This window comes from Rattus norvegicus, chromosome 4 (genome assembly GCF_036323735.1).
Source record: "Rattus norvegicus strain BN/NHsdMcwi chromosome 4, GRCr8, whole genome shotgun sequence".
Lineage (NCBI taxonomy): Eukaryota > Metazoa > Chordata > Mammalia > Rodentia > Muridae > Rattus > Rattus norvegicus.
The window spans coordinates 120,076,336-120,101,365 of NC_086022.1; the positions used below are offsets into that span (position 1 = coordinate 120,076,336).

General features: G+C 50.3%; 1 protein-coding gene across 3 annotated transcripts in view; it reads left to right on the top strand.

The window, feature by feature from the left end:
• Add2 (adducin 2) overlaps nucleotides 1-24,755 on the top strand; it is a 99,114-nt gene extending 74,359 nt beyond the window's left edge. The window contains exons 9-16 of one of the 3 annotated variants that reach the window (XM_063285470.1): nucleotides 2,033-2,131; nucleotides 5,566-5,742; nucleotides 7,644-7,901; nucleotides 8,678-8,797; nucleotides 9,221-9,310; nucleotides 11,032-11,185; nucleotides 12,168-12,293; nucleotides 19,164-24,755. In XM_063285470.1, the coding sequence (XP_063141540.1) occupies nucleotides 2,033-2,131; nucleotides 5,566-5,742; nucleotides 7,644-7,901; nucleotides 8,678-8,797; nucleotides 9,221-9,310; nucleotides 11,032-11,185; nucleotides 12,168-12,293; nucleotides 19,164-19,468 (1,329 nt within the window). In that variant the 3' untranslated portion in view covers nucleotides 19,469-24,755. Of the gene's footprint in view, nucleotides 1-2,032; nucleotides 2,132-5,565; nucleotides 5,743-7,643; nucleotides 7,902-8,677; nucleotides 8,798-9,220; nucleotides 10,783-11,031; nucleotides 11,186-12,167; nucleotides 12,294-19,163 lie in introns of those variants that run through there. The other 2 variants (NM_001109880.1, NM_012491.2) reach the window with 2 other exon arrangements.
• The last annotated feature ends 275 nt before the right edge of the window (nucleotides 24,756-25,030 follow it).

The following is a 25,030-nucleotide window of genomic DNA, read 5'->3' on the forward strand; positions in this document are numbered from 1 at the left end:
ATTTATTTGTATATGTGCAATGCATGTGGAGACCAGAAGGGGGCATCATATCCCCTGGAGCTGGAGTTGCAGGTGATTGCCAGCAGCCTGATGTTAACGCTCAGACTCAAACCTGGGTCCTCTACAAGAGCAGAAAGCACCCTTAACTGCTGAGCCACCTCTCTAGCCTCCAAATTTCCTAGATGATTTTTTTTTTAAGAAAGACAACTTTTTTAAAAGCCATTTCTCCCACACTGCTCTGAGATGTTGATGCATTCTCTGAGGCTTTTCACATATATTTATAAAATCAGAAAGTCAGTTCTCCCTCCCCTAGCAATGCACACTAAATGACTTGGTATGTCACTGTTTTCTCCATCACTCAGATTACTAAATCATACCTCATTTATGAGTAGCTGTAATTTAGCCCACACAGTTGAACCTTCCAGGGGTTGCTTCCCACCCCACCTCACACCACCAGGCAGAATCCTTCCAGCTAATCCTCGGGGATGGAGGAGGCTCCCTTAGACATTTCTAGGAGACAAACTTTTTAAATATGACTTCGTTTTTGTCCAATTGCCTACTGCAAATGTTGTACCTTCTGCTTTCTTCCCCATGTCTAATAGATGGGCTATTTCTCTTCAGTTTCCCCAAATCCAAGCACTATATTAGTTAGTCAACTAATTCCACTTTTTAGTTACCAACTAGTTAGAGGGCAGAGCTGCAGTGCTGCTTAAGTCTGAACACTTCTACTAGCACATCTGAGGGGAAAAGAACTTTGAGACAGAGCCTCACTTCTCCTGAGCCTCTGCGGCTCTGCTTTGAAGGAGGAACCCTGCTGCTACTTCTGCCCCGCAAACCCCAGGGAGTCCTCAGCAGTGTTAGTTAATAGCACACCTATGACAATCCAAGGGAGGATGTTCTGGGTGCTTCCGTTTATGCTCTTGAACTCTGAGCTCCTAAGTCTCGGGCATTGGAGAGGAAAGAACTTCATCTATTCTTAGAGAGGATGTGGCGCTCTGAGCCTGACCCTCAGCCCTCTGTGGGGGAAGCTTGGAAGCATAGATCTTTGCCTCAGTTTCCACTTGGGCTTCACCTGGTTTCAAACTTGCTAAGGGTAAAACCAATCGTGAATATTTCTTTCAGGGAAGGAAGTAGAACTCGACCCTGGGGGAATCTTGATCTAAACATCTTTCTGATCTCTTCACCCTTTTTACTCACTGCCCCTGCCAAATCAGAAGCCGTTTCCCCTGAGAACCTCAGGTCTGGTCCAGAATCTGCCTCCAGTTCTCCTCATTTCTCTTTCCTCATTTGAAAAGCCAATTCAAAGTAGACTGTGGATGTCGGAGCCAAGTCTGTGGAGCAAAAACTCAGAGGTCCAAAGAGATGATAATATGGCTGCCTGTTTCTGCAGGGCCTCCTCTCAGAGCGCATCCTCCTGGATGTGACTGAAGTCAACTGAATCACTTGCAGAGGTTGCTTTTGGGGTCTAAGCTCGACAGACTATGCTCACCTAACACTCACAGGCCTCTTCAGACTTCTGAGTTCTCTAAGGCACCAAAGGATTGCCCAAAACAGTCACTCACTGCACTGACTCAGCTTTAAACGCCTCTTCCATCTCCTGCAGTTGGGTGCACTGGCCTCAAACCACTCCTGGGTTAGTGGTGGGGTTCTTGAGTAGAGAAAGAGCAGTAAGTTTGTGGAGGGGCTCCAGGCTGTGGTATGGAGCTGGTCTTAGTAAGAGGAAAGTCTCTTAGGAGTAAGACTTTTTTTAAGGTTGATTTTATTATACAGTTTTATTTATTTGTTTATTTAGTTTTTATGCATGGGGGCGTTAGGGTGGGGAGTTAGTTTAAGCTGCCATGGTTCACTTGGAGTTCAGAGGACAATCTGCAGGAGTCATTTCTTTCCTTCCACCATGTGGGTTCCAGGGATTGAACTCAGTTTTTCAGACTTGGTGGCTGGCACCTTCCTCCACAGAGCCATCTTGCTGGCCCAGGGAGCTGGGGGTGGGTTTCAAAGACTTGGGTTTGACTGGTTCTTTCCTCCTCCACAGATTCTGGTGCTAAGAAACCATGGTATGGTCGCCCTGGGTGACACCGTGGAGGAAGCTTTCTACAAGGTCTTCCACCTGCAGGCTGCGTGTGAGGTACAGGTATGCAAGATGGCCTGGGAAGTGAGCTTGGGCGCTCGTTTTGATGGGGCCCCAGGGACTGTGGGCCCCACTAGTTGTCAGATGGGATCCTGACCTCCTAAACTGCTTTACCACCCTGTCCATCACTACTTCCCTTATACTCCTGCCATTTCCTGATTACAATGGGATCCATGCTCTGGAAGAATCCATCACAGTAACTGACTGGTATTACCTAGATCTAGGGGACCTGAGGTAAGACTGGAGGAAACCATCACAAGGCACACAGAAGCCCTACTGCTCCTGTGTCATCTGGTCAAGCTGTACTAGGGGCACAGAGAAAGGTTGCTCTCATTTTGCCAAGGAATGGGGTGGAATGAAGGCAGGCTGTACATGGGTAGGGAGTGTGGCCAAGCACAGAAAGAGAGATGACAGTGAGCCAGTCAGGGTTGTCATGGCAACCAGAACAGCCAGCCTTCAAAGGTATACAGGGAGCCAGCTCATCTCCAAGTCCCCTCGTTGGGAAGGAGTGCCAGTACCATGGAGCCCCTAGAGCTCCAGGAATGCTGGTTTATAGGCAGCTCCGTGGTGAGGGTCAGCCAAGGGCATGCATTCTGTGGTGTTCAAGTTGGTGGGATATGGGGTACGCTATCCAGCCCTGGATAGATTCGTAACCCAGTTCTCTTAGCTCCACCATCTCCAGCTCTTTGGGGCAGAGATGTGCCTCTACAAGCCCATTAGTCTTTGTGTTGGCACGGATCAGAATTGGCTGGGAGGAATGTCTCTCCAGGGTAGGAGAGGTAGTGACACTATAGTGGCTGCAGTTCTAGGACAAGCTAGCTCTCTACAAGTCCTACCTACATGGTGCCCTCCTGCCTCACTCTGGCTGGCCTGGGAGAATGGCATTGAAGGAAGGTTGCTCCCTCTCTCAGTCACTTGGGGTGAGATCAGCCCTGCAGTGTGGGGGAGCCCTGAGGTACCCTTACAGTGGAGTGCTGCAGAGACAGTTGTAAATCTGGAGATGGATAATGTTATGTGGAAGGGTGTGAGGCTCCCAAGGAACAGCAGTGGTCAGAATTAGACTCTGAGACCTGGAGCCAGGCCATATCTGATGTGGTACCTTCTCCCTCAACTGAGACAGCTGACTGATCTAGCTACTGACTGGCCTCAGAACTGGCCGAGCCTTCACTCTCAAGGGCAGACTCTTCCTTTCCTCACACTGAATTGCAGAGAGTTCCCTAACACACCTTTGCAGAAGCTCTCCTGAGAAAACAGCACACAGGAAAAGCTCTTCTCTGCAGAGACACCTCAGCTCTCTGCACAGACAGAGAGTTGCTGCTGTGTCCCCTAGAGGTCCACAGCGAAGAGTCCTCTCCCATTTCAGACCTCAGAAGTGACCCCTGGGCAGCTTAACCCTCTGACCTGCAGCCACAGGGCAGAGCTGTTAGTTCTGGTCCGTAACAGCCTCCTGGCTGCTGTCGCTTTCTGCTCAGGACTGGCTTGATGTGGTTTTGCCCTCTCACATCCCTCTGGCAACCAATCCCGGAAAGCACCAGAGGCTCCATCAGTTTTACAGATGGAGAGGCTTCTAGAGGGAGGGGATGGTCTAGAGGACATGGAAGAGCAGAAGTGAGGACTACGGCATAAATGAACACCGGGGTCATGGCCTACAGCTACTGTCAGGATTTCGCTCTGGCGGGCCGCTCTGAAGCTCCATGTCTACCATGGGCTCTGCTTCCTCCCTGACCTTGGTGGACAGGCAAATGTGACTGTGGATAAGTCTGTGACCCAAGCCCAGGCGCCTGCTCTGCTCTCTGGGGCACGGTGATTTCTTTGCCTATCGGTTTGGAGTTCTGGGAAAATTGGGTCATCCCTCACTGAGAGGCAGATGGGAGGCACAGGCAGTTCTTCCCCATCTGCTACCCATCACCATGGAAACTGCTGGAGGAAGAGATGAAAGGAGGCAGCTTGGGTGAGGCCGTGGGTGCTCTCTCCCTTCTTCTCCATTAACAAATAGTCCCAGGGAGGCCGCCTCTCCTTCTGTGAGTGTTAAAGTAGCAGCAGCATCCTGTGGTGCTCCCGAGGCTCCAGAACATTCTAGATGCTTTGCCATATCACCTTCAGTGGTTCCTCACGAGGTAGGGCATCGCCATTTTTTCTTGTCGGATGTGGAAACTGAACCCAAAGGTGCTAAATGGCTGCCCAAAGTCAGAGGGCGAGGAGGTGGTGTGACAAGCTAGGCCACCCTGGTACCCAGGTCCGCCCCTTACACTCACCCACGCACTGTCTCTCCGGGGCATCAGGGGACAGTGGGGACAGTTAAAGACATGTGTACATATATCCTGAGTACAAAGGCACTGGGAAGTGTTGTGGTGTCCGCCTGTCCCAGGGTGATGGGACTCACCTGAGGAAGTCTGAGGGGCTGACCTCCAAGAAGCAGGGTTAGGGCCGTTGTTGGTGCAGGAGAATGCCATGCACTGAAGGTGCTACCTAGATGCCTGCATCTGTCGGTAAACTAAATGGATCCTTTAATCTATGGTGGAAACAAACACCACCAAAGCCACAACCCAAACTCCCAACCCATCCTGAGACACCAGGCACTGCAGATTCGATTATCAGAGCACAACTCTGATGAATGAGCTTCTGTGAGGACATCAGTCTTCTCGGATGTGAGGGTGCGAACACACTGCTGTGTCCTCTACAGGTCCATGGTGAAGAGACCTCTCCCATTTCAGGCCTCAGAAGTGACCCCTGGGCAGTTTAACCCTCTGACCTGCAGCCACAGGGCAGAGCTGTTAGTTCTGGTCCATAACAGCCTCCTGGCTGCTGTCACTTCCTGCTCAGGACCGCCTTGACGTGTTTTTGCCCTCTCATGTCCCTCTGGCAGCCAACCAGAAAAGCACCAATGCCTCTCATTTCAAGGATTTCTCCCTGAAATCCAAACCCGACTAAGGACATCTGAATGGTAGGGATGCAAACTGGGAACAGATGTGTGAGTGCTTTTAAGGTTAACCTAAATGGCCCACACTGTACACATACCTCTGACCGAATCATTAAGTGTGTTGCCTGAATCCATCTGCACTGCCCCCTCTTCTCTGAGGCATTGTGACCTCGGTACTGTTTGGTTCTCTGGGGTGCTACATCCTAGGCACCATTTTTCTTCTCTGGAGTCTTGTATCCCAGATAATGAACATTCAGTCCTCTGTGCTGTTTCATTCCTGGGTTTTAACACTTGTTATTTCTTCCTCTCTGTGTTCTCTGGGAATTGAGCCCAAGGAAGAATTACTGATACTGTGCTCCATGACGATGAATGCCGGCTCCATAAGTCTTCGGATATTTTCCTTAGGTTCCCTAAGCCTTTCTGGATCCCAAGTTCTCTGTGAGCCCACTGCCCTCTGGTTCACACCGCAGCAGTTCCAAGGACTCCACCCACCCACCCGTGTGCTGATTCTCTGCAGGTGTCGGCTCTGTCCAGCGCTGGGGGGACCGAGAACCTCATCCTCCTGGAGCAAGAGAAACACCGTCCGCATGAGGTGGGCTCTGTGCAGTGGGCCGGCAGCACCTTTGGGCCCATGCAGAAGAGCCGGCTGGGAGAGCATGAATTTGAAGCCCTCATGAGGATGCTCGACAACTTAGTGAGTGTCTCGGTACTGTACTTCAGACCACTCTGTGGAGGCTGAGCACCCAGAACCAGATATCTTAAAGTGCTGGGGACAAAAACCACCTCTGTCATGGTTTACTTAGTGAAGGCCTCCAAGTTTTAGCTGCACTTTCTCCAGCGCTTGCTTTTCCTTCCTCTGCCAAGTGCTGAGACATCCTCACGTCTGCCTATGCTCTCCATGGGAATCATAGTCCTCCTGTCCACAGCCCCTCCCCATCATCCTATATCCATTAGCCCACACTGCCTCAGCAGTTGGCCCTGATCATCCCTAATGTCACAGCTTTAATCCACACAACTAGCTCCCTGTTCCAAACATCAACGTTACTCTATTCTATTGCAGTGAATGAATGAACCAGTTCACAAGGAATTAGACGGGATGGTTCATTAACAGATACAAAAGGACAGCCTCCTTCTTCATGGAGCTAATGATTGGGTTGATAACTTGGGGAATCAGAGGAGACGCTTCAGGCACAGGAGGTAGGGGAGGGATGCAGTGAGGAGCGAGTTCAGAGGGGTGAGACATGAAACCTGCCTTCAGAACAGTCCTGCTTGGTTCCCTTCCCTCACCCTCAAGGCCACCTGACCTAATCATGTCAAGGCCACTACAATAATTAATACTTTCCCTCCTTCAGCGCCTCCAAGTCATTGCTCGCCCTGTTGCTAGGAGGACCATGATGGCTTTGCAATGATGAAATGTGCCTTAGTGGTGAGAGGGGACTCTGGACACCGTGTGCTGAGTCACTGCACCCAAATGAAGCACCAGGCCTTTGCGGGTAGCTTCCTACAGGAATCGTTTCAAAGCTTTGAGGGAAGCAGACAATTCTACTTAAAGTTTCAGAGAAGAGAGAGAGAGGAGGGTTCTAACACAATCAGATTTCACTGGGAATGTTGATGACAGGTGCCAGCTCTATATAACATCAGGGTTTGCTCCTACAATTCAAGGGCATTTTACTGTCACAAGTATTTTGATATTTAAAAACTAATGTGTAACACGTGGATTTCCTCATGGCAATGTCATTCATATCTATCTATATCTATCTATACTGTATAGATATATATACTGATATAGATACAGATATAGATATATAGCATTCTACACTGTTCTCATTCCTCCCATCTGGCTACTGAGCCCACCCATTGACCCTCTAGCTATTCCTCATCCATCCCTCAGTCCCCGCTTCTGCTTTCACACGGCATTATACGTTACTCTCTGTATCGTGCTCCTTAAAGAGCTCTTCCTCCCTCGCTCATGATCCCCTTTCCAGTTTAATGACTTGCAAATGCACATACATGTGTGCACACATGCACATGTATATAAGGACGCACACTTACGATTTTAAATTTGTTATTTTACCTTAATGTTAGCTATCTTAAAAACATATTAGCTACTGGGGGTATAGCTCAGTATATAGACTGTCTGATATGGCATGATATGCCAGGCCCCGCACTGCAAAATTATACACTGCCATCATCACTGAAAGCAACACTACTTACAAATTCATCAAAATCATGAGCATTAAGCAGGCCTCATTTCTTGTTAAATTTTATGTGCTGGAGATTAAACTCAAGGTTTCACGTGTACAAGCAAGCATTCTCCCAAGGAGCTATACTGCCCAGACTTTCTGTTCACACTTTATTTTGAGACATAGGCTCACTAAGTTACCCAGATAGTCTTGGCTTGCTTTGTAGTCCAGGCAGACCTTGAACTTGTCATGCTCCTGCCTCAGCTTCCTGAACAATTGGATGGACAAACCTGAGTGACTAAGCCCATCTTAACTTGAAAGGCCTGTAACCCGGTGGATATTTGGGGTTGAACCAAGTCCTGGTGTGGACCTCTATCCCCCACAACACCTGGCTCTGGTTCTGTCCTCTCAGGGCTACAGAACAGGCTATACGTACCGCCACCCCTTCGTCCAAGAGAAAACCAAACACAAAAGTGAAGTGGAGATCCCAGCCACGGTCACTGCCTTTGTGTTCGAAGAGGATGGTGTCCCAGTCCCTGCTCTGCGCCAGCACGCCCAAAAGCAGCAGAAGGAAAAGACCCGCTGGCTTAACACTCCCAACACCTACCTGAGGGTGAATGTGGCCGACGAGGTGCAGAGGAACATGGGCAGTCCCCGACCGAAGACCACGGTGAGAGGGATGTCGGGCCGGCCTGGATGGGGTGGGAAGCAAGTCTGTATTGAGGTTTGGGGCACAAGGAGCAGATTTCTCCGGAGGGAGACAGAACTGGGCACTTCCATCAGCACAGATTCAGGAGAGACTGGGGTCTGGGTTTCACCCTGCGCCTACAGGGGGCTTTGGGAAATTCCTGGGAAACATGTCGAACCCTGGGCCTGGGGTCTGACACAAACCCAGGAGAAGGACAGGCCGATCGTTTTCCTCTCTCCCTTTCTCCTCACTCACACACATCTCTATTTCATTTTTTTCTTTCCTGTTCTTCACAGATAAATGTGCTTTTTTTCTTGGCAAGTGCACAGGTTCACATGTATGTGACTCAGATTGATGTATGGAATAATCGTCTATGGTATTCTTTGAGAATAAGCCTATACCTTGCTGATATGGTTAGATTCACTTGCTCTGGAAATCCCGTCCATGCTTTCTGAGTTATGGGTGAACCACTGCACCATCCAGGTTCCTGGGGATCCACACAGGTCCTTGTGCTTGAAGGGCAGGTGCTGTAACCATTGGACCTGCTCTCTGGTGTTTCGTTTTTGTTTTTGTTTTGCTTTTTTTTATGGCCCACTGGCCTTCCTTGCTGTCTATGTTATCTATTACTCATCTTGGCTCTGACCCAAAAAGAGAGAACAACTCTGGGTGACTTGTGGACCTTCCGTGCTAGTGGGTGGGGCACCCCAGTGGGAGGAGCACCGGGTGGCCCACACCCAACTCCCTACTTGCCTTGTCAGTGGATGAAGGCTGATGAAGTGGAAAAGTCCAGCAGCGGCATGCCCATACGGATTGAAAACCCAAACCAATTTGTGCCTCTCTACACTGACCCCCAAGAAGTGCTGGACATGAGGAACAAGGTGAGTCTGCCCTTCTACCTGCTTTTCTGAAGGAATCTGCAGTCCCAGAAGTGCAAGCCAAGTTCCTGGATTGAGGAACTCATTGGTACCCCTGGTGTGAGACTGGGTATGGACTACATCCTGGGCTCAGAGCCCCTGCAGGACTTACAAGGCGGTCCTCTGTAACCCACTTACGTAGCAGCACACTTACTTTACACGTTAGGTGTGTCTAAAAGACATGTCCACAGAGTGGCCATTTGTGAGCTCAGAGTTGCTCAAGGCCAGGTACAGAGGCAGCCCTCAGAATGGCAGATTGGGTTGGAGCAGAGAGGATAGACTCTATGGACAAGACCATGGAGGACCTTGTCAGATCCATCACAGGCCTCACTGGACACCAGAGGGCCCCTCCGTGCTCTGACCCCTTCTTCTCCTCTTTCTATGCAGATTCGAGAACAAAACCGACAAGATATAAAGTCAGCCGGGCCTCAGTCTCAGCTCTTGGCCAGCGTCATCGCCGAGAAGAGCCGGAGTCCGGTACAGCAGAGACTGCCCCCAACTGAAGGGGAAGCTTATCAGACTCCTGGGGCTGGGCAGGGGACCCCTGAGTCCTCAGGCCCACTCACCCCATGACCTTAGGTGCTGGGCTCTTGCTGCACAGTGAAGGGCCACCACACAGGTGGCTGTGAGGTCCAGGGAGGACAATGTTGGCTCACTCCTGGGTGCACCAGATAGGGAGCAACAAGGAGCATCTGTTCATAGGAAGGCTTCTGGCCAGCCCCACACCTCCCGCCATGAGACTCCACGAGGCCCTCTCTCAGTGTCCTGCTGAATTCTGGTGGCCCAAGTGTTTCTGACCCCTGGTTTGGATGTAGCATCATCAGGATACAGGGAGGGGGTTGTGGCTAGGACTGCTGTGCTATGGGGTGGGAAGGGTAAAAAGTAGCCATACAAACGTAGTTAGCATTAGAAAGCATGACGTCACTGTTTCTGTGTTTGAGGGGATGGCATCTTGTCTAGGGCTTAGGAGCAGATGGCATTGCAATTCTGCCTTGCGTGGCATCATGGCTGTTCATGGCTTGTGGCAAAGGGTGTGACACTTTCCTAGACAATGGCTAATGGGACGTGCCAGGGCCCATCACTCTCTGCAGAGCATGTTAACGTGATATGGCTGCAGATCAGGCAGCTGCAGGCTGCACCCTCACATCTGCTTCCTGACCTCCCCCAGCTCAGCCAAGTCAGTGAACTCTGAGCATGCCATAGAATCAAGGTTAGAAATGACCCGTGATCCCAGGGGGATGAGAGATGAGCACAGGGCAGGACTGTCGTTCAGCAGCTCTGTCCTTCACAGCAGGAGTTCTCAGTGGAGTCCCTCATCCTCCTTGGGGTCTATCTTAGACTCCCCTTTGACTCTGAAACCCGTTGAAATAAGCCTATTGTTGCTTCTGTATGAGTGCAGCCCATAAGTGGTGACCAGAAACCATGGTTGCTCTGGGCTCACCTCCCTGAGATCTCACTCTGTTCTCCTCCTCCGATAGTAAGTGATGCCTTCTGATAGGCCACAGTGAGGAAACTGACTTAGGGAAAGGACAGAAGGGTCTGGGTTCAGTCCTCTCTTGAGCAAGAGGGACCAGATGATTCAGAGCCAGGGATTCAACTGAGGTGCAGAGCAGAGGTTCTGTCAGTGCCCCTGCCAGGGCCTCAGGGCCTGGCCTCTTGGTCACCATGACTCCAGGATTCACTGCTTGGACTGAGAATGCTGAAGGCCCTGTATCTTATTGTTTTAATGCTGTGTGCTGAGGCTGCTCTTGAGGGACCTGGGGGAAGGCAGTGGGGGAGAGGGCTGGGGAGGGGCAGCAGGGGAGAGGGCTGGCATGCTGCTTGCTCTAGCCAATGCTATGCTTGCTAGACTTTGTCTGACTAAATTTGGGCCACCAAATGTATGCACAGTCATGGCTTGGAAGTGTCCGTAGATGGGAATGCAATAAAGGTATGTCTTCTGCTTGGGAGCATCTTTTGATTTCATTTCAAGGGCAAAGGGTGGACCCCTATATTCACCAGGAAAGGTACAGAGCCTAAGTGTTGGGAGGATATAGCAATGGAGAGAAGGAACAAGCCCTACCCCAAGGCCCCAAGCTTGGTTCCGAGGAGCACATGTCACTTCTCTAGCAAGACAGCTGACTGCCACTTGAGAGAAGCTCCAGCTTGGGCCCCAGCACAGCGGTCAGAGAGCAACACACACTTTGGTTAACTTTCAGTCTACAGAGAGCCAGCTGGCGTCCAAGGGCGATGCAGATACCAAAGATGAATTGGAGGAGACGGTGCCCAACCCCTTCAGCCAACTCACTGACCAGGAGCTGGAGGAGTACAAGAAGGAGGTGGAAAGGAAGAAGCTAGAACAGGAGCAAGAAGGTAAACCTGTGTGAGCCATAGCTCTCCCAGCCTAGAGAGTAGAACTCAGACCCCAGTGAGGACCTTCTTGCCCCATCACCAAATAGCACCCCTGCTAGAGGAATATAGCATGATCCAGCACCTCCTAGTGACACGGGCAGGCACCTTCGTGATCTCAGTGACCTACTCACTGGCTATGAAGGAGTTAGTGCTAGTAAAATATTTGGACTTGTGCCTTTGATCATGACAAAGCTCAGTAAAACAGGTCAATGGCTGCAATGAGACTGGTGTGACAGTCACATAAAGTCTAGAGTGAGTCTATCAGGATTCTATTAGCTGACACTTCTCTCCTTGCTTCAGAGTCTTGCATCCAGCCCGTTCCTCTGTGGTGAAACTCCTAGCATCTTGATGTGCTGGTCCATGCTTTGTTTCCTTCTGGGCTAGCCTGAACCAAGTCATCTACACTCAGGCTCTACCTCAAATCTCTCTCTGCCTAGGAAGGCCACCTCTCGCTCTTTTCACTCTGCCCAAAGGAACTGTCTTCTCTCCTTGCTTTAAGAGCACCCAGGACCTGAAATCCACTTAGACTGAGCTGTAATTTACCAGGGGCAGGGTTAGGGCTCTCCACCCTCCCCTTGTCTCAGGAAGGTGTGAACTAACTGAGTTAACTGGTAATGTAGCTACTGCAAGCAAACCCGAGAGCCAGCGGCTGGGTCTGCTTCTATCTGTGCGTGTATTACAGCAGCACCATCTTGTCCAGCACAGGGCACCCTCCTGACACCTTACTTTCCCATGGGGGCAGCCATGTGGTAGACAAGACACACTATTACTCTGATTGCCCCCTTTTGGTCCCCCAGGAAGGAGCAGAGGCAAACCTGAGCTATGGAGGGCCTGCAGCTCTCCCGCCAGAAGTAACTAAGTAGAACAGCACTGGGTCTCACATCCGCCCCGCCCCTCTTGCCTCTCTGTGACTTGTGTGCTAAGGTGGGCTTGTTGTCTTCAGGGGAGAAGGACGCAGCCACAGAGGAGCCTGGTTCACCTGTAAAGTCCACACCTGCGTCTCCTGTGCAGAGCCCAACGAGGGCAGGGACCAAGAGTCCAGCGGTCTCTCCTTCCAAGGCTTCAGAGGGTGAGTGGAGCTGAGCAGGCTTTAATAGATGCCTGTGTGTGAGACAGGGTGGTCTGCACACTGGAGAGAACTGCTGTTGGTTGGAAGAACAGCCTCACTCGCATGGGGAAACACCCCCTCTTGGACAGTTCTAGGTAATCTGAGCAAGATTCCCGTTGTCTTACTAGTGAGCTATGCTGATGCAGCCAAAGCCCTGTCAAGCAGAGGTAAAGGACTGACCCATAGCCTCCCTGCCCCAGCTGGCCAGTTGTTCCCCTCCCCCAGCTGGCCTGTTGTCCCCCTCCCCCAGCTGGCCTGTTGTCCCCCTCCCCCAGCTGGTTAGTGGTCCTCAGGTGCTGATGCTAGGAGGATCTCTATAAAGATGAAGGCTCTGCTCTGTCGGGTCTGAGATGGGGCCTGAGACTCTGCATTTCTCAGGGAGTGACACCTAATGGCGTCACCATCAGTCTTGACTGTGTATTGGAACCCCTTGGTGAACTTAGGCGGCTCTGCTGCCTGGAACCCATCTTTCATCCTTTCTCTAGGGCAATCTAAAATGTGAACCAGTTGAAAACAGCGTCATTTAGAGAGGCACTAGTTTAGATATTAGAATTCCAGGCCCAACCAAACTGCTAGTTTTAGCAATTCAGAGACTCCCATCTGTGCCTCAGTTTCCCTGTGTGTCTAATGGAATTATTAATGCTTTTCTTTGTCACAGTCCTTCTGTGTCTAAGGGAGTGTTGATGAATGACAGCATACTTTGACAGACTAAGAGCATAATTTGATCATAGGCCCTGATTATTATTGAGACACACATACTGACAATATTGTGTGGCCCCTCACCACCTCCAGGCTGCTCCACTGGGTCCCCTGAGAAACTCCACCAAAGATGGCACCCTGTGACCCAGAGAACAGTCTCTGCTGGGCTGCTGGGATCCCCTTCCTTGATGAATGGTCACATGTGTGATTCTGATAGCACCTCCACCCTGAGCTTCTTCCCCAAGCCAACCACTGCCTCAAGTACAGACCTAGGCTTGCTGGAGAAAACCAATCTACTTGAGGCCAGTGCTCCAAGTGGATGTCCCCCCCTCCTCTCCACTGGCTGTACGTGTTCATTGTGTCTCACCATGGTGTGTTGTCAACCTGTCCACAATGTCTTCCTTTCTCTTCCCATTTGTGCTTTCAACAAAGGGTTTTCTTCCGAGTCTGAATACTTGTCTCTGTAGTAAGTATAGAGAGGCTGCTCGCTTCCCAACTCACCTGGCACTCGAAACATGGAGGGAAGAACTTTTTAAAAGAAATCTGTCTCTTCCAAGGTTTTCATCTTGCATCTCACAGCTCTGCCTTTGGAAAGTCTCTTAGATGTAAAATTCATGACCAATTCCACCTGTGCTGTGCATGGACTAGGCTTCCTGAAAGAGACATAGACACACACACACACACACACACACACACACACACACACACACACACTCATTCACTCACACACGTCCCATAAGGATGGGTAGGAGATGTCAGAAGAGTGTCATGGTCAACACAAATTAATCATTGGCCCTGCTTTGACACCTCTAGGGAACTTCTTCTAGAACTTTGGGAGGAGCCTGGATTCTATCTTTCCGGACCCCATATGTCTCCTAGTGGTGTGCAGAGGGTCTGGGCTGTCTGTCCATTAGCACAGAAGTGTAGGCTGCAGGAGAGAATTATAAGGAGAGCCGAGAAGGGCTCGTGATAGACGGGACAAATCAGGAGATTCTGTTCCTGAGAGGGGTGAGAGTGGAAGGATGGAAGTGTCAATCACCCATTACTGGGCATCACATTCACTGTGGCCAGAGTTCCGGTTCTCTCTGGTGCAAATCTACCACTGTTCTTGAGTTGTAGAATAACAAAAGTTATGGTTTTCTCTAAAAATGCTTTCTGTACCACAGACAGCTTGGAACATGGCCACTTGACAGAATGTGATGAGATGTGAGCTATAGTGTGGTGTGGCTGGGTGGCCTGGACCAGCTCCTTGGGGTATGCAGGATGGACTCCTACACGGTAGCTATGTGCCCACATGTGTCCTACCCATGAGATCAAGGGTGACTGTTTCCAGCCATCTGTTACTGCACTCCAGGTCCTCTCCTGCTGAGTCTCCATAATATCACTCCCTGCCTATGTTCCCAATCTTAACCTTGCACTGTCAACCTTTCCAACTCCCTTCACATCTGTTCACCAGGATACTTCCTTCTCTTTGACTAAGTCCTGACTGATGTTCTCCCTACTGACCTGCCCCACAGGGAATACCCAGGACTACAGACTGAGCGGCAAAGAAATAGTTCATGTTTCCTGTTAGATAATCGCTGATGAATCCATTATTTAAAACAAGCCACTCAAAGCACTTCAGAGTGGGCTGGGAAATGGTCCAATGGATATAAGTGCTTGCTGCACAAACATGTGAAATCCAACCAGGCATGGCAGTCCCTGTCATCCCAGAACTCAAGATGCAGAGGCAGAGGAGCCCCAGGATAAACTGGCTAGTCGGTCTAGCCAATCAATGAGCTCTGGGTTCAATTGAGAGACCCTGACTCAATAAGTAAAATGGAGACCCATCAAAGACCACAGCTGACATCAGCTGTGGGTCTCCACAGGGAACAGAGGTGAGAGGAGAAAATGACCAAAATTTCAATGTGCTCACATAAATCCATTCTTCCTATAGACTGTGTTCTTTGAATTGTGAATTACTAGTCCTCGATGCTGCCAGCCTCCAACACTTAGGCAAGTTAGCTCAGTAGCATCAGTCACTGTCCAACCATGGTCCGCAGTGAGTTCTGTGGATTGGCTGGAGTTGACTGGGCTTAGCCCAGGGGGTCTTCTTCCCTGTGTGCTATCAACCAAGGCCACAGTCAGCTATGAGCATGACTAGGTCAGGACTTCCAAGGTGGTGCACACATATGGCTGACTCCTTGGCAGAGACAGGAAGAAGCAGGCTCAACTGGGACACTGGGGTAGCTTATTAGTCTCTGTCTGTGCCTCACCCTCTCTCTCTTTGTTCACCCTTCCCCTCTCATGTGGTCTCTCTACATTTTCATTAGTGTCATTGGTCTTTATCCGTGGTGGCCTAGGTCTCCCAAAGCTGTTAGGCAAAAGTGTCTAGACCTTCTAGGTCTTTGGCCTGCAGCTCTGCAGCACTCCCCTGCATTCTGGCTGCTACCAGAAGCCTTGGACCCAACGGGGACAACATGACACTGAGGTTTTGCACACTAGGACCTGAGCTGTTGCACATGTCATTAGTATACCCATTACTTACGGGAACTTTGATTCTCAGCCAAGGAGGGGCATATTCTGAACACAAATGTCCCATTGTGCAGCCAATGGTCCTTTTTATGTCAAAATGGACTGATGACTTGATTAAAAAAACAACAACAACAGGAACTTAGAGAGGTAGAGATGTAGCTCAGTGGTAGAGCACTTGCCGAGAATGTGTGAGACAAAATAACACACACAATAACACACACACACACACACACACACACACACACACACACACACACACTTTGGGACCCACCCACTGCCTTAGGGACCTAACATGGAGAAAGACTGCATTTGCACAAGTTGAATCTGGATCATTCTTTCAGACACTGCTATTCAGGAATTTAAAGGAGGACAGAAACTGGTTCAGGGTTCTGTGGACCAGCCTCCTGCTCACAGAGCTTCAGAGGCAGTTGTTTGTGCTGGGCTGGCCTTCTGCTCCCTGCTGTGTGGTCTGAGTGCCTCGTGGACCTTTGCGATCCTTGCAGCATGGTACCCCAGCCCTGTGTTGGTGCCTATCATGAGTGATACTTCCCCCAACCTTTAATGAGCCTTTTCTTTGCTTCTGCATGCAAAGGTGAAGAGCCCTCTTCACTGGGGAAAGAACAGTGCATGGTGGTCACCAGTCCTGCATGCACTGGGACATAGACCAGGGTTAATCTGGTTGACCTGCGTTCAGCAAACCCACGTCCAGGTCCTCCCCTTATCCCCCTTCCTGTTGCTAAGTGGCAGGTCAGACTACTTATCTGTCATGTGTTAGGTAAAGTCACATGCCTTTAGTCATGAGTATATTCCTGAGGTTAGATGTGGTCTCCTCCACAGACATGCCAGCAGTGAGGAGAGGCCAGGTATCCTCTGTGGAACCTGTACCTGACCTTGCTCAGAGAGAGGCTCAAACGGGTAGTTCCTGATTGGGAGACGTCTGCACTTAAGTGAGAGGGATTTGTGTTTCGAGTGGAGAACAAAGACAGCCAATGTAACATGAGCACGTTGCGGTGGGCTTAGAGAACGCTAGTTTGTTGTTAATCTCAGTGGAAGCTGCACAGAGTGTAACTGAACCCAACATTGGAGAGATGTGTACTTGGATGGGTGGGCAGGAGTGGTCTGGGTTGTGTCGTACTGGGGTGGAGACCAGGAAGCTGGGGGAGTGGCCTCAGCTGTCCTGAGCCCGGATTTTCCCTGAATCATCCACTTTCCCTATTTCTCCTCTTCCTCTCCCAGTTTCCTAGGAGACAGAACTTGCAACTTTACAGTCTCTGTCCCTTCTACCAAGTGTCCCCAGTTCCATGAGCACCTCCAAGCACCCCCTATTCAAGCAAACATGAGTCCCACTGCACTCATCTCTTGGGGTCTCTCCCAGATACTCTTTAACTTCATTTTCTGGAGCTGCTCTCAGGGGAGAGAGTTGGCTCTGAGCCAGTCCTTGGTGTTTCCCAGGTGCTCGTACCTGCCAACTCTCCAGCAGTCTCTGTACCGATGGGGGTGGGTACACTGACTGTGCTCGGTTTAATATTGCTTTCTCAAGACAGCACAGACACCAGGGGCTGTGGACCTGCTTGATATAGGTGAAGAGACCTGAACAGGGACCTGGGAGAAGGACTGAACTACAGCAAGGACATGAGTCACCACGGATGGACATGACGGGTGGGGGTGACAGTGTTCGAGGGATTCCGTTACCACGTTCACCTGGCCGCTCATACATTCTGCCATCTGGCTTTCATGGGCCTTCCCCGGTGCCTTCCAGGGGCTAGACATGTACGTGGCACAGCTTCACCCTCTTTCCATTTAGAATGGAGAGGTGGTGTCCTCAAATAGACTCGGTTGGGGACAGATGTTTCTGTGGTGGGTGCAGGAAGGTCAAGAAAGACACTGAGGAGACAAAGTACTCAAACACATCTGTTATATAAGGTGACACGGGGAATGGAGAGACAAGAAGGGCCTCCTCCAGATAGCACAACCCGGGGTGACAGGGAGGGGACAAGGGACAGTTGAGGAGACCAAGTCGAAGGTTGGGGGAAAACAGGAGAGAGAACAGAGAGGATCGTGCCCTAACAGATATGGCATTGGGGTACACTGCCAGATGACAGCCTCGGGAATGTACCCGGAGGTGAGGGGACTAGAGCTCAGGCGGTGGGAATCCGGACTATAAATTTTGACAGGCTCTAGTCTGGAAAGTTGGATGAATGAGAGGTGGCAGCCAGTCTCTGATACTAAAAGGGAACACACCTCCGGGGGGGTCTAAAAGAACTTTGGCATGTCACCTCAAGGAGGAAGGAAAAGCCTCACCATAAGGTCTTTCCAGGTTGTTAACCCATCCCATTCTGACTGCTTTATACTCATCCCCATCCACACAGATTGTAGTCCCAGGATCCCTCTGTGGCGGGAACTCTAGGATTTTTTCTTCACCCATTTCTGCAGCATTGGCTTCACCTTCTCCTGTGGCTCACATTCCCAGATAGCAGAGCATGTGCCAGTCCTGGTGGTGATACTCCCACTCAAAGGTGCCCACGATCACATCACACACACACACACACACACACACACACACACACACACACATACACACATACACACACATACACACACATATACACACATACACACACATACATACACACACATACACACATATACACACATACACACATACACACACATACACACACATATACACACACATATACACACATACACACACATACATACATACACACACATACACACATACACACACACACACACACACACACACACACCCCTCTCACGGATTACATACATACACACATACATCATCTATACCACACGATGCTCACCTCTCACACACCAGCAGGCCACTCAACCCCTGGATGAGAAGCATGTGGAGGGAGAAGCCCAGACCTGAGTCTGCACTGTGCAGCTCTCTGCTCTGGCTGTGTAATGGGGAGAAGGGAGCCAGCCGGTCTTTAGTTCACTTTCTGTGTTTCTGAGTCTGTGGCATTATAGTCCCTTCCATCCTCTGCATAGATGGGAAGAGGGGACAGCTGGGGACTTTAGTGCCTGGGGTCTGAGCATGCTTCCCTTAAGTGTGGGACCTGGTGATCCCAGGTAGAATAGAGACCTGAGCCCTGGCAGCCACTACAATGAAAGAACCTCCTTCGATTCATGATCCTAACATGGAAATGTTGCGTCCTTCCTGTTCCTCCTCTCTGCCCCCTGGGAAGACATTGGGTCGCTAAGCTCCCTGCTGCTGTTTAGGGCTGAAGACCTGTGATCACCATGTCTAGATTGGTGCAACTGGGCTGCTTATCACAGTGCTTCCACTGAGACAACCATGGGCTGCCCTCAGCTGCTCTCCTCTCTTGGGTGGGTTCCTTCATTCACGCTTGTTCAGAAGCAAACCAACATCCGCTTCAATATGTAGACAAGAACCCAGAGTGCAGTGGGTGTTTCCTGGGCAGTGGTGAGAGGTGAGACCGCCATCCCTCCTCTGTTCCAGGATCCTCCCCCACCCCATGCCAGCCTGTACTTCCCTAGCTCCAGGTCTCCCTAGAAGTGGTTCTGTTGACCCCTTGAACACTCACCTTCATGAAATCTCACAGGCTGGGTCTTCTGGTCTTTTCCTAGATGCCAAGAAGACAGAAGTCAGCGAAGCCAACACAGAGCCTGAGCCAGAGAAACCAGAAGGGGTGGTGGTGAATGGGAAGGAGGAGGAGCCGAGTGTGGAAGAGGTCCTCAGCAAAGGACCGGGCCAGATGACTACCAATGCTGACACTGATGGCGACAGTTACAAGGACAAAACCGAGTCAGTTACCAGTGGCCCCTTGTCCCCAGAGGGCTCGCCCTCTAAGTCACCCTCCAAAAAGAAAAAGAAATTCCGAACCCCCTCCTTCCTGAAGAAGAGCAAGAAGAAGGAGAAGGTGGAATCCTGATTAGTGGCTCAGTGGGTCCTGATGCATCCCTGCCCTCCTTCCTTACCTTCTCCCAACTCTGACCCTGAAGCCAGGGCCAAGGAGGGCAAGAGGAGATCCTGGGATCACACTCAGAGGGGAACTTAGAGCCTGCCTTCCCAGAGCAGCCAGGTGTCTTGTCCACAGTCACAGTTAGTTGGCAGCAAAGCCTGCCCTAGATTTGAGCTTCCTGACTCCCGTGGTCATCCTCTGCCCTCTGTTCAACACTGCCTAGTCCTGGGCTGCCTATGTTAGGACACCACCTGCCCACCTGAGCCCAGGGTAGGAAGGCCAAACACCAGGCACTGTCACGGATGCTCACAGACCAAGGCTTCTTCTGAGTAAGGTCCATCTCTTCCCAGGAACCCTGCCTCCTGCTGATGGAGCTGTCTCCACAGCAAGAAGCCATGCTTCTCTCTTGGGTCCCTCCCCCCCCCCACCCCTGCTCAAAGTAACCAGAGAGACTGATCTGTCCCCGCCAATAGAAATTAATCTTTGATCCCTGGGCTGATGGCTTAGCTTGCACTCTCCCAAACACTAAACCTGAGCTTTCTCCATGGAACCCATTGAGTGATGGATGGAAAAACTCTAAGAGCCAACAAATAGAGGGTGAAGTAAGTCAGCCTGGTGAGTGGGCAGGGCCGGGGGGCACCGATCTATGAGCCCAGGAGCCTGACCTGTCTGTACTGTGCATCTCACAGGCTGAAAAATTAAACCCAACTGTAGCTTAAGAAAAAGTCTTATGCTCAGGGAAGAAGTCCTGGGACATTGAAATCTGTTGCTGGCATTGAGTTGTGCCAGGAGGTCAGACACCCCTTTGGCTTTGCATGCTATGCAGGGCTGTACCTGCCTCACTCTTGCTTGGCAGCCAAGTGTCCCCTGGCCTTCCCACATCCCCAAGAGCTCTTGCCCACAGACCAGAAGATGCTCTTGGCATCTCAACCTTGGCTCTTTGGGTCCCAACTCTGAGTCAGAGGGTCTAGCAGAGGATGGTCAGAAATGAGTCCTTTGGGGTTAATTCTCTCTCACCAACTTTCAAAGACATGGCTGACATTCCCAACCCCATCACCCTCTTGCACCCTGGGCCTTGGCATTAGGCAGAGCTGTTGTTTTAAATGCCAACACTGGTTTCCCCCCATATCCTCCCAACAAGTAGTGTTGGTTAATGAACACTTCTGGCTCCAAGACAATCCATCTTCCTGAAAGCACAGCGTCTTCAAAGAGTATTTCTCTCTTTTTGCCCTGGTTATTGTAAAAGTGTTTTTGAAGTTTCTTGACTCATCGGTTTTCACTTTGCACACGTGTGATTACAAGCACGCCACAGGCCTCCCCTCTGCTCTCTCAACCCTCCACAGACTGAACCCTTTCAGGGACAACTGACTTGCTGAGCAGGGTGCGAAGGCTGGGTTTGAACCCAGGGCTGTCTGAGCCGAGTCCTGCCTCTTCCCAGCTGTGGTGAATGGACAATGGCCTTGACCCATTAGCCATCCCTACAGTTGGTCTTGGCTGTGTAGTGTTAGCACTTGAGATGAAGGTCACTGTCAGTGATGCAGTCAGCTGTGGATGGTGGGATGTCTATGCCTCTGTCACTGGAGATCTGAGCCCTCTGGCTGAAGCAGGAAACCCCACCACAGTTGGCTGTCTCTTGAACAGAGCTGAGGACCTAGTGTTGATGTGGAGCTGCTGCCCAGGCCCTGTTTTTCTTTGCGTTTTGGTTGGGTCAAGTCTAATGACAGACAACCCAATGTCCCTGTGTACGAATGCCCAGAGACTTCCTCTTATAGGAAATGCCTTCTTAAAAATAAGATTTCACATTCATTCATTCATTCATTCATTCATTCTCTCTTAATATTCACTAGGCATCCACTTGTATCAGACATTTTTAAAAAGATAAGAAGAGTTGACCTTGCGGAGGCAGCATTTGTGTGAGTCGGTGCTGAGTGATGAGGTCTGTGGACTCTGTCCAATGAGCTCTCTTTATCCATCCTCATTATAACACTGGAGCTTGCTTAGGTTAAGATGTCAGAGCTTTCCCTGAACATTATCCTTCCAGATAATTGATGGCTGATTTGGTTTTTAAAACAAAGAGGAACATCTGGGAAAAACAAAAGTCAGCAGAGATGGACAGATGTGGAAACGTGAAACTCCACACTGTGTCCCTCTGGGCCATGCCAGAGTGTTATGTGAAAGGTGACAAGGAGTGGTTCACATCCCAGGTGGGCAGGCCTGGGTCTTAAGAACACTTGCAGACAGTGTGAGAGATCTGAATTTTACCGTATTCTGGACACTGAGGACTGTTAGTTAGGGTAGAGTCACAAATAGAAGTGTGGTAGGGTCCCTTTGGTGGCTGAGGGAGAGTACAGGTAAGGCTGTTGGCTGATCTCACAGGCTGTGTTCTCCCCTACTGCACGGTAAAACCATCTGGAGTGTTTACCAAGCTAATAATGCTGGGTTCACAGCCTCAGACCCTATTCTGCTTTGGCATAAGCTCACAGGAGAAGTGTAAAGACATTTTACAATTTCCTTCTTCCCTTGCACATAAAGGATGCTATGAGCACAGCCCTGAGGACTGTAGAAAAGGCTGTGTGTCCCACACAGAACATTTCTTTGGCTCTGTAAATGTTGATTCGGGGTTTGACCAGTGAGGAGGGATTGTGAAAGCTAAGGATTTACTGGTCACAGGCCTGTTTCTCACTGAGTCACTGTGCTTGCTACAGAGCAGGGTCAGAAGGTTGAACTGGTGCTACTGTGACCAGCTGGTTGGGAAGGCGAAGTGGCTTCCCAGCCTGTTTTTACACACTGTAGAGTCGTGCAGAGAGAGGCAGTCCTGGCTCCCGTGATGTCATACACCGGGGGTGGTTTCGATCTGTGACTATCCCCCAAACTGGAAAACAAAAACCAAAACAACCCTGCCCAGAGATGCTCTGTACCACAGTCTGAATCTGGCCCGTTATCAGCTGACCCAAGGTCTGGTCCTTCTTAAACCATGGGAAGAACCAGGTGACACTTGGTACTGAGTGTGAAGTCCTTGCTCTGTGGACGGGGGCATGAGGGACATGGGTGAGGACCTTAAGTCTCTCACATTCCCCCTTTTAAGGCACTGCTCTGAGGCACCCAATCATGAGACAGTGCCTGAGCCTAGCCCCTGTGGGATGGCAGTGTGACCAGATGACAGATGTCTGGCCTTGTGCTAACAGGACCTCCGCTCTGGCCGATGTGAGCAGAAATGCTGTAACGGATCTGAAAGAAACATTTGCCCCTGAGAGTGTGAATGGTTAGACCTAAGTTTGGACACAGTAAGGAAGGTTTGCATAAGGACAGGACACAGCCTGACCTAGGTAGACTAGTGTGCCAGGCTGTTTCATAAATGTGAATTTTATATCTAGTTCTGGGCCAAATGTCGTGAGTTCTTGACAGCCGAGCGGGACTATTGAAACACACATCCCTTTGCTCATTTTACACGTGATGCTCTACCAATATCCATGGGCTCCTGGAGTACTTGCCATCCACTGAGGGCAGAGGGGCCATGAGGCTTATGTCCTTTCTTGTCCAATTGAACTCTCTATGATCCCATATAATTCCGCAGGACCAAGAAATGAATAAAATGCTAGATACCTGCTCTCACTTCCCATGGGAAAGACAAGGCACCTTACAGCTAAAATGTAATAGGAACTCCTGCCTGAGGTGGGTGGTCTAATATGAGAAGGAAGGGCCCAGAGGCAACTGAGACTCACGAAACAGTGTATTTGGTTTTTGCATGCATGTCCTCTTTCTCCGACGGGAAGAGGCACCCACAGTACTGTGATTGCTTCCTAGAGCACTAGCTAACCAGGACGCAGTGCTCTCCCTGTCAGAATTCAGAGGCCAGGTATAAAGCTCTGTTCCCAAGGCACCCAAATGCCCCTCACTAGGGAAGCCACCTTGTCCAGAAGTCTGTGGGGATCTCACACTGCGGGGGATCTCTTACTGCAGTGGACAAAGTGCCTTTCGTTGTCTTTGCACTGATAGTGCCCTGGAGAAGGCGGGCTGCTTTTCGTAGGAACAATGAGCAAGATACATTATTTGGGTGACCCTAGAAAGTACAGAAGTCACATTCTGCCTCATTCACATGTGACATTAGACTTTTGCCAAATTGACTTTTGTACCGCTCGTCTCCGGATTCTCCCACAATTTGGGTGATCAGTTTGAGGATGCAGGGCCAGAGATAGAAGAGGCTTTGGGTGCCAGGAAGACTCTGGCACAGGTTAGCCTGAGAAGGTGGTCTTCCATGGGAGTCAAGTCCTCAGCCCCTCCCTCACACACCTCTCAAGCATCCAGGGCAAGCCTGGACCCTGAGAGCTCTTTCCTATCTCGGGTAGAAATGACATCTCAGGAGCTCAGAGGGTGGTGAGAAGGGTCTAAACTCCCCTCTCCTCCAGCAAACCATTCTGTCTATCTTTTAAAGGCCCCTTTAATATGAATCGGGGTGGCAGTTGGACCTAAACCCAGGGGTCACACTTGAGAAACAGCATGAACCCTTGTAGGATGGCAATACATTTAGAGAAGCCCCAGACCCTCCTTTCAATGCTACCTGGTTCCTGTGGGTCTTACTATGTTGGTGAATCATATCACAAGATTGTCCTCTCTGTAAGTTATTTGAACTGCTGAAAGCGATGAGTCCCCCAGGGTCCTCCCTTTCTGAGAAGAGGTGAGGTGGGGTGGATGAAGCAGGTACCTAACAGGACCCATGGGATGCAGGGTCACAGGAACCCAGGCTGGCCAGGGTGTGCAGTGTAAGTAATGCCATGGGTGGTTTTGGTGAAATGTCTGTCTGACAATCGTCACATGAGCGTCTGACTTACTGTCTTCCCTTGTACATAGGCTGTCTGTGTTTGACTTTTTCTAGTCCCAGATGGATTCCATGTAATATTCTATGCTGTGACAATGCCACTCTCCCCTAAGATCACACATCACCCCACAAATGGTTCTGCCTTTATGCTAACACATCGAGCCGCTGATATGCAGTTGGATGGTCAGGCTCTTGGATTTTATTTTGCAATTTTATATATATACATATATAATATATATTTATGGGTTGGTTTTATATGGTTTTTCTGTTTGAATCTATGAGCAACAAAGCTTCCCTTTGATTTCGATGAGAACTTTCCAAAGGCCTTTTGCTGCTTTGGTGTCTGACTGTGTTTGGGGTGGACTCTGCTTGTGGGTTTCTCTGTGTGTGTGCCGTTATTTCACCTGCAGATCTTACCCTAGTAAACCAGATGTGCTCGGCTTCCCAGTGTGTGTGACCCATCTCTGTCGGCTCCTTGGGGGCTCCCGGGGAGGTGGAAGTTAAAAGGGGGCTCATGTATGCAGGTCACACTGGGAACTTAAACCCTTTTCACACATAGAAAGCTGAACACAGGTATTGCCGAGTTCTGATGAGGGAGGGGAGGTCGTGACACAGTGTCCTCTGAGGAGGAGACCAGACAGATCTGACACAGCTGCAAGGGCTGTGTTGCAGTGGATGAGGTGGGGAGCGGCAGAGACAGCTGACCCTGCATGTAC